The sequence below is a fragment of the Geospiza fortis genome, unplaced genomic scaffold (genome assembly GCF_000277835.1).
Source record: "Geospiza fortis unplaced genomic scaffold, GeoFor_1.0 scaffold54, whole genome shotgun sequence".
NCBI lineage: Eukaryota > Metazoa > Chordata > Aves > Passeriformes > Thraupidae > Geospiza > Geospiza fortis.
The window spans coordinates 5,961,092-5,970,219 of NW_005054301.1; the positions used below are offsets into that span (position 1 = coordinate 5,961,092).

The following is a 9,128-nucleotide window of genomic DNA, read 5'->3' on the forward strand; positions in this document are numbered from 1 at the left end:
GTCCCCTGCTGCTTGGCTGATAAGGGTATTCTCCCAGGATAACCATTCTTTCTAACTGAGACACTGCCCCCCAGAGACCTCACAATTACAGAAAAAGCAGAGGTCAAAACTGGCTTGAACCATGCAGATCATGTTCTGTGATCAGGTTTTTATGGCAAGACTGGGGCAAAGCCAGGTCAGATTGGAAGATGTGTCTCCTAGGACCAGCAAACACCAGAATGGCTTGGTTTGGCCAGAATGGCTGAGCACAACACAGGTAGGAGGCCTTCCAGCTCACAGTCAGCTGTGCAGAGGGAGGACACATTGACTGATGATGCCAAGAATATTGTTTAGGTTTTGGAGAGGATGTTGTTGCAAACCTGTCTCCCAGTGTCACCACTGACTGTTTATTTTCGTTCTGAGTTGCAGTAATATGTCTGAGACGTTACCAGTGACTGGTTCTAGCAATTCTGCGGGCATTACACAGAAACCCCACCCAGCCTGAAGGATCTAGACTTCAGCAGCTTTGCAGCAGAAATATTGGCTCTATATCTGTGTGGGCATAGGTCACATATACCTCACAGTAGGACCTTCTCCATCTGCAGCTAAAACAAGGCTTAGCATTTTATAGCCTGGAGAAAATACAAAGGTCGCAGCAAGGATGGAGATCTCTCATGTATGCAACTCTGCAAGCTTCAATGGGACTCTCTTGCATCCTCCAGTGAAGAGCAGGAGCCTGCAGTGCCCTCCACAGCAAACCCAATCAAGGTAGCAGTAGCTTTTTTCTCTGACTGCAAACCAGGAAGCATGGGAGCATCAGAACCCTAAGGAGCAGCAAAAGTGAAAGTGAAAAATCTGGGAGAAAATCCACCAGAAGCTCAAGGAGCAGAAGCAGAGCCTATAAAGACAAGCTCATCTAGAGCTGGAGTCAGTTGCCCCTCTCAGGCTTAAAGGGACAAATTCCAGAGAAAAGCAGCTTGGGCAGAGCCTGTGTAGCCTGACTGGCTCAAAGCATAGGCTGTGCAAGGAATCAGGAGTGTTTGTTGAACTGATGGTTAGAGTGAAGCCTATTGGTGTGAGATCTAGCAGAGAGGGGTGGTGTAAGACACAATGAAATTGTTCCTGTAGATGTATTCTGCATGTCATATATGCAGAAACCCAGCTACCTGGCTGGAATAACCATCATCATTCCCTATGCCCTTCCCTGAATGTGCTCATCCCTCATCCCAGAGCTACACAGACAGGCCAGTGCAATCACCCATTGCCTCAGCACTGCTTTTGTAGGTGGTGGCACCCAGGCCAGTGTGCTGGCACCAGGAATCTCTGACCACAGTGCCTCCCATGCTGGCACAGACACTGGAGGTAGGAAGCTCACAAACCTCTGAGCAGATCATGGCAGGAGAAAGCACAGTGCTATCTGCACCTATCCTGAGGACAGCTTGCTGAGACAAGACAGTATTTGGTTATCATCTTGCTAGGGCAAACCAGAGAGAGAAAATATGCACAGCACGGCACATTACAGCCTTTACTTCTTGAGGGTTATAATGATGGGCCAAAACCTATCTGGAAATAGGCTGCTTCTCTGTGCCTGCAAGAAGGATATCTACAAATTTGGTCTATTTCCCTAATTTAAAAGCCTTCCTCAGCAGCACTACTTGTGGTACTCTATGCTGAGAAGACTGCAGCTGGTGCTCCTTGAAGATGGCAGCAGCCCTGAGCCACTGTTAGCAACAGAACCACTGGCAGGTGGGCTTCAGCCTTGTGTACAGAGTGGGGCTGGCTGGTGTGGGGTAAGGTGCAGAGACTGCCTGTATGGACTGGCTTGTGTTTCCAGTAAATCAGACTCAGGAGTACAGATCTCCTCCTCTGTGACCTTTCAGGTTTCATCTGTTTCAATGCATGAGATAGTGCAGCAGCCTTTTGTGGAGCTGTAACTGATGGGCAAGGCCAAAGAATGCAGGCTGCAGCTGCATTCCTTAGCAGGATACCTTGGAGCAAGAGTCCTGCTAGGTCCTGTGCTCTCCTATGCACTCCAGAAAAACACCACCAGCTCCCTCCATACCACGATGCTCCTTCCCAGCTGTGCTGCTGGCCAAACTGAAGGCTCCACCAGCCCACCAAGACCTGTGAGCTGACAACATGGCAGTGCACCTCCACTCATGCAAGGGAGCATGTGGAGGCATAACCACCAGCAGCAGGGAGCTGAGAGGGTCAGCAGGGAAGAGACCTGTGGTACTACATGCCATGTCACACTCTTTAGCCAGGTTGAGCCCTGCAGCAAAGAGGGACCCATCCTCCCCAGGGACCTCATCACTCCACAAACCATGGTTCCTCAGCCTGCCCAGCCTACGTGCATGGGCCCCCCTTCTAAAAGTGGGGCTCTGATTGCTGGCCCTGGGTTAGACTCCTGTGCATGCAGGGCTGCTTTCTGGGCCCCAAGTTATCCCATCTGCTGCCTGTGTCTTCACTGTATCACACCAGGCCTTAGTAGTAACTCAAATCCTATTTTGGAAACAAAGAGTTAAGCATTTTCAATCTTTATTTTACAAAAATAAACCAGTTTTGCCCTGACACTCTGTGGCCCCCAACCTTCTACTCCACCCCTGCTCCCTTTCCTCTTCCTGGAGGTCTGGCTGTTGCATGCCACAGCCAGCTGCTCTTATGGAGGCTGCCAGAGCTGCACACTCCTGTGAGTCTCCCCAGACAAGAACTAGAGAAGGGGGATGGTGCCCTTTTGTGACTGCCTCTTCCTACCAGAATCCAAGCTGGAAACTGTCCAAAGATGCCTCATGGTGGCTCTGCCATTTCTGCACAGGGAGCAAGTCTTAGGCAAATCACTCAGAATACATACTTTAAGAAGGAATGTCCGTCTGTCCAATTCCTTCCCCTGGATGGGAAAGCTAGCCCCACAAAGATACTTCTTGCCATCAGTGGAGCTGGCAGGCTGCTGTCCTCCTGGCTGGCTCAGTGCTGAAAGCGTGGGGAGCTGATGTGGGGTTGGTGAAAAGAGTGTGTGGCATAAAGCACTTCTGGAGGCGGTGGAGGGGATGTCAGGATGGAGCAGAATGGTTCATGGGAGCTCAGCATCGAGGTGAAGTGCTTCATTTCCTCTGTCAGCTGCTTGATCTCCCGGCGCAGGGCAGCATTCTGTCTCTCTAAGTCTTCACTCTCCTGAGGAGAAAAAACCACAGGGGCTTCCTCAGCATGGGACCCGCAGGGATGAGCTAGCGACGTGAGAGTTGTGGTCCTTCGCCTCTCTGCCCCACAGAATTTCCAGAACGATATATTTCTGGTAAATTCATCACAGAGCCACGCCTGGGCAAACCCTCCTCCCCCAGCTGGCCAGGCCGGGTGTGGGTGCGATGCCGGCAGCCCCAGCCACGCTCCCCGGGCCCGGCTTACGAGAAGCGCCTGTGGCTTGCTCCCGCCCAGGCTTTCTCGCTCCCGCTCATGCACACACACATCTCCGGGCGCTTCCCGGGCAGCCCAGCCCCCGAGGGAGAGCACGTTGAATAACCGCCGTCTTTAACCAGAAAACCACCTGCCACAGGAAACCTGTCATGGCCCTGGAAAGAAGAGACTCACTGCTTCCTGCTAGCCCCAAGGAAAGCAGCGGCCTTTGGGGAGGAAGAAGAGACGCTTGAGTCAGAAGAAAAGAGAAACTAAGGCCTCAGAAGAACTGAATTAATACTGGTAGGAATGAGAATAACAACAAAGGGGTTAATAATGATGCTCAGCCTTGTCTCAACAATACTGAGAGCATCAAAGCCTTTGATACCTCCGCTTCTGCTGAAGTGCAGCCAGTTCCAGGCTGAAGCATTGCAGGCATCAACTGACCATGAAGCCAGCAGCCTGGGCAGGAGCAGAGGATTGGAGCTGAGAGTGCTAAAGCAAGACCCAGCACTTGGAGGCTCTGGAAAGCTGCACCACCACCTTTGCAAAGCAAACTTTCTGCTTGCCCCTCTGCTGCCATGCTGATTCCAGATGGTGCCCACTCTGTGCACAGGTTGAAATGCACCCAGCAACTACAGCTGCTCCCACAGCAGGAACTCACACAGCAAACAGCATCTCTCAGGGGACACCATCTGGTTTGGAAATCATGACTGTTGTTGAACTCAGGAACTGATGGGAATCACCCAGGGGCCAGGAGTCCCAGCTTTCCTATGACTCATTCCCCTCAAAACACAAGCTAGAAAACCCTGGGGCAGATGGAGCTGGTGGCTCCTTTCATACCACCATAGCTCAAAAGGAGCCATGCTTTTCTGTGAAGAACCACATCAGAGAAACAAAGTCCCTGATGCAGAAACATGCAAAGGCAAAGGGTGCTCAGGGAATGAACCCAGGAGCAATAGGGGGTCACTGTCCACTGGAACTGAAAAGAACCTAGCAGAAATTTACCATCCATCTCCTATTTGCCTCCCTGCCTTTTTGCATCTGCCTGTTGGGATCTAAAATGGACTTAGCCCCACTGCCCCATCCCAATGGGAAAGCAGGGACTGTGTGCTATCAGTGGTAGCTGAGCAACAGTAATCTCATAAGCAAGTGCTCTAAGAAAAGCAGCCCAATCCTGCTTGGTGCACAGCTAGGCAGGGTTTTCCTGAGGGAAGCTCAGAGCCCATACCTACCTCTAGGATTACTGTAGAGAGAGCACTGACCCCAAGGAAAGGGTATTTTCTCACCTCTCTCAGATACAGCTGCCCAGAGCCATTGCTGCAGGCTGATGTAATGCAATCAGCCTAGAACCATGTCAGTTCGAGAAGGCTCATCAGCTACTGAGAAAAGAGTGAAATCTCTCCCTTAAACCTAGCTCCAGCCATGGACTAAGGGCACTATGTAAGGAGGAAGGTTCAGAACTGGATTCTCAATAATTATTTCCAATAATGGGAACATGGAGACTGCTAAATCAAAGGATGTTTTTTCAAACATGAGCTCAGCTACCACTTTTCAAAAGACAGCCAAGCCCAGCACAGGGATAAAGATGGTTTCTGCCCCTGCAAGCTGCATGTTCTTCATCCTTTCCATGCGTGGCCCAAAATACATGGGACACATTTATCAATGTGCAAAATGCAGAGCATCCCAGCCCTCATACTCCAGCACTGACCCCATACACCTGCCCAAACACACACAGCCAGAAGTGATCATCCCTCCTGAAAGGCAGATAACTAATCCTTCACACTGGGAAGAGCTGTTGGGGGTGCCCACAGTGGCACAGAAAAGTATCTTTGTATGCTGTTGTACCTCTGCATATGTGGTGGCATGAATCTCAAACCTGGGGAGAGCCAAGCCAGGTGAGACTGCTTTCAAAGAGCTCAGTCAGAAGAGGCTGAGAAAGGAAATCACTAATGAAAGACTGAGAGATAAAGATGGATTCAAAACTAGCTGCAAAACTAAACGCTTCAGTGGCAGTCATCCTGGGCTGTGTGCTCTCCTGCAAGCACTGACTCCTACATCCTGCCCTGGCCTCACTTCTCCTGTCCTGACTCCACTGAGCATCGCTGCTCCGAGTCCCAGGGGAAAAGCACAGGTGTCTCCTATGAGTTCTAAGCACCAGGGAGGAGAAAGGGTGGGAGTGCTCACCAAGTGCAGTGTGTCTGCTTTCTGGGTCTGCCTCAGGCGGCTCTTCTGGGCAGCAATGCGATTCTTCTCCCTCCTTTGGACTTTCCTCATGTCATCAGAAGAGTCCTAGGGAAACAAGGCATGGAAATGACTGGGTATTCTCTCCCTTACCCTCCTCCTGCAGGGCAGTAGTTGGGAAAGGGGCACAGCAGATAACATCGCTGGAGCACAGGACACACCCTCCACACCAGTATAAAGCTGTGGTCCAGGGGATGTGTGATGCCTTTAGTACCCTGTTGCCAGGAGGGGCACATCTGACATCCTTGGGGATCCCAGCACAGCTGGGAAATGACCACTTTCTTCACCAACACACTGGCCTGGGATATAATTTGACATACCAGAGTAAGGACCTCCCTCTGGAAAAAAGACAATTTTAATTCTTCTACAGAAAACCATTTCCTTTCCTGTCTCTCTGCAGGGCAATGGCACTGCAGATATTCCAGGTCCTTGGCTATACCATTTTTCCAGATATTCAGCCTGTGTTTTCCTCTTTTCACCCCTGTTGGTCCCTCCCTTCTCCATCACCCTAGTGTCTCAGGCTTTATTTGTTGCAGACCCTCACAACACAATATGGCCCCTGCTTTGTTTAACTAGACAGACTCAGAGCTTTTGTTTTTAAGACAGTTCTTATTTGCTCCACCTCTCTTATCTCTGTCCTTACTCTTTTCTGGAGTCTCCTGTTAGCAATGACTGCAGTGCTGACTGCAACACTCCCAAGCCCCTTAGGCAGGGGAGAACAGAGGTCTCCAGGCTTCAGGGCATCAGCTTCATGCACCAGCCATTCTCTGCTGAGATCTGGTCCTTCTGCTGCCTTCTGACAGTTGAAACTGTCACACAGACTTTCATCTTCTATTTTCATATTGCACTGCCCCTCTTGTGGACTCTTGAACATTCACACCACTACTTCTCCACAAGACTACAAAACTCAGCCACAAAAGTTATCTTCCCAGCCCATTTATCTGTCCACATCCTCTCCCCCCTCCCCCAAACCCAAGATATTTTTCTTTGAACTTAACCGTTTTATCCTTGCCTTCAATACCCTGAAAATGTCTCAGATATAGCACCTCCCATATCCTGCATCAAGTCCAGTCCCTATCCTTTAGAAAACCTTGTGCTTTATCCCTGTCTTTACTAGGATGCAAGCCAGGATGCATTCCCATCCTTGTTTGGAAGCCAAAAATCATCTGCTTTGATGAACCTCAAGATTTCTGAGCAAAGTCTCAGGCACTTGCTCTTGTTGCCAGCCCTAGAGAAGTGGCAAATGACAGACAAAATAAAGTTTAGCCAGAAACGGCAGTGAGAATACCTCAGACTCGTGTCTGTATCTGCCAGCAAAAGACCTACCATTAAGGTATGCCATGCAACAAAACAAAATCCCTCTGTGAAGCATCACTGACATGAAAAACTGCTGAGGCTGAACAGTAAAGAAAGCAGATCCAAAGTAGCAAGGCTTTTCTGGGTCCTGAGTGCTGTCCAGAGAAGCAGGCAGGTTGCCCCTGAGCTGCCCTGCTCCACAGCCAGGAGGTGCCTGCCCAGGCTCCTCACCAGAGCACCAAATCACACCAAAACTTCCTGCCTGCCTGGCATGTATCACAGGATCCACCATGCCTGGGGGTCCTGGGCCCCCAGCGGCCCCTGGTGTAGCCTCAGAGACCCAGGCCATCTCTCTCTGCCCATAGCCAGCTCAGTGGCTGGAGTTCTGCCAGGGCCCCTGGCTGAGCCCTGCATCTCTCTCCCCACAGCCATTCTTAGAAAGCTCAGCCATATTGCACTGTGAAAACACAGACAATGGGTGCCACCCTACTTCCTGCCCACCCGTGGCCCACCCTGAAGTAGCTGGGCAGAGCTGGGGAAGGGCCCCTGCTTTACCTGCTTGCTGGGAGGGGGAGACTGGCTGAAGCTGCTGGAATCGCTGCTGTCAGAGCTGTGGGGCATAGCTGCTGCTTCTGGCTCCCAGGGTCTCTTCAGCTTCCTTTGTGCTCTTGATGTGCCTGCTCTCTGTCTTGCTTCTCTGCCTCTCTGTCCTCCTGTGTCACCTCTGATGTGGCCCTTGGCTTCCTACTCTCACCCGTCCCAGAAGCTCTCTGTCCTCCTGCCCAGCACTCCGACACTTTCGCTGCCTCTCCTCTCACAGCCTCTGTACCTCCCTTTAGGTCTTTAGGTCTCAGCCTCCTGTGGTTTCGCAGAACCTCAGGGATGTAAGCTGAAAGTCACATGGCCGGAAACTTTAAGGCAAAGAAGTAAAGTTACAGAAGAAGAAATTTTTTTTTAAAACCAATTAAAAAAAAAAAAAAGAAGAAGAAAAAAAAGCACATCTGGGAAAAACGAGCTTCAAAATAGCCTGAAAAACCCCCGAAAAACACCTTCAGGCAGTTGAAAAACAGCACGATGGGTTTTCTCTGAGACAAACAGCAGAGATGGAAAGAAAGAAAAGCCCCAGCTCTGGCTGTGAAACTTGGACCCTCAAAGGAGGGCTGTGCGGAGGAGGTGACACTGGGAGCCCCAGAAATTCCAGGGCTACTGTGTCCCATGCTAACCCTATGCAGGCAGGAGGTCAGTCCAGCCCCAGGCAGCCTCAATCCCCTCAGCACAGCTGAGGAAATTCCCAAGCAGGCACACATGTCCCCACAAGCCACCCACCCGCTCCTGCCGCCCCCGGCAGCACTGACGCGGGTCCCGGGGAGGGGACGGGCACCCTTGGCAGCTGCCACATCAACACTGCTCGTGCAGGTGGCTCATGTGGGCACGATGTAGCACCAGTCCCAGTTAAGAAGAAAAGCTCAGGATCATAGAACATTTGGACTGGGTTGGGTAGGACTAGTATTTTCTGTAAAGCAAAGCTATTTAGCACTTTAAAACATCCATTAGTATGTCACCACTGGCCATAAGGGAATAGCAGCCCTGGCAGACAAAGTGCTGGAAATGTAAGAATCTATGGATCGGCCCATGCAGATAGGAGCAAGGAGAAGCTGCTTTGGATCCCCTTCTTTGTCCCCCAGTCCGTGTTCCCTGGGACTACTTCTACCCTTAGTATGAGTCTCAGAAGACTAAAGATGTGCAATCAGCCCCTAGGACAGCAGTGCTTCAGGGGTACCCTCAGAGTACTCCATGCTAGTGGCTCTGGAGGTGACAATGCAGGAGTAGGAAGTGCCAAAGCAGGGACCATTCGCTTTCTGATCTGCTCACGTCACCAGATCCAGCAGGGTGAGCCACATGCCAACAGGCTTGCCATCCACAGACGGAAGCACATGACTTCAGAGCTGCATGTGCAGCGTTAAGTTCTTGCACGTGCAATAAGGAGCAGACCTAGAAACAGGCATGAACCCATCTACAGTAACCCACTCCTGTGGAAAACAGCAATTCCCAGTTCCCAGCTTACTGTTTTTGCTGTCTGTGGGTCTTTTGGTTGAGTCTCTCCTGCCTCAGGCAGGAACAGCTAGCAAGTCTCAGCAGCAGGACAGAGGTAAGGGCACTTGAGATGCAGTCATCATTTGGGAAAGGGTATTGGAAATAATTTCTATATTGCAGCACAG

General features: G+C 50.9%; 1 protein-coding gene across 1 annotated transcript; it reads right to left on the bottom strand.

Moving 5' to 3' along the window:
• Positions 1-2,577: 2,577 nt before the first annotated feature.
• BATF (basic leucine zipper ATF-like transcription factor) lies at positions 2,578-7,761 on the bottom strand. The gene is made up of 3 exons (XM_005417467.2): positions 7,465-7,761; positions 5,557-5,661; positions 2,578-3,150 (listed from the first exon to the last, which is right to left on the bottom strand). Exons 1-3 carry the CDS (start codon positions 7,528-7,530, stop codon positions 2,944-2,946), a joined length of 378 nt encoding a protein of 125 aa, XP_005417524.1. The 5' UTR covers positions 7,531-7,761; the 3' UTR covers positions 2,578-2,943.
• Positions 7,762-9,128: the final 1,367 nt, after the last annotated feature.

Excerpts from the sequence above, each read along its gene's own strand:
- BATF (XM_005417467.2), bottom strand. The coding sequence starts at position 7,530 with ATGCCCCACAGCTCTGACAGCAGCGATTCCAGCAGCTTCAGCCAGTCT. Across the intron at positions 5,662-7,464 it reads CTCCCCCTCCCAGCAAGCAG|GACTCTTCTGATGACATGAG; the intron begins GTAAAGCAGGGG and ends TTGTTTCCCTAG. Across the intron at positions 3,151-5,556 it reads AAGCAGACACACTGCACTTG|GAGAGTGAAGACTTAGAGAG; the intron begins GTGAGCACTCCC and ends TTTTCTCCTCAG.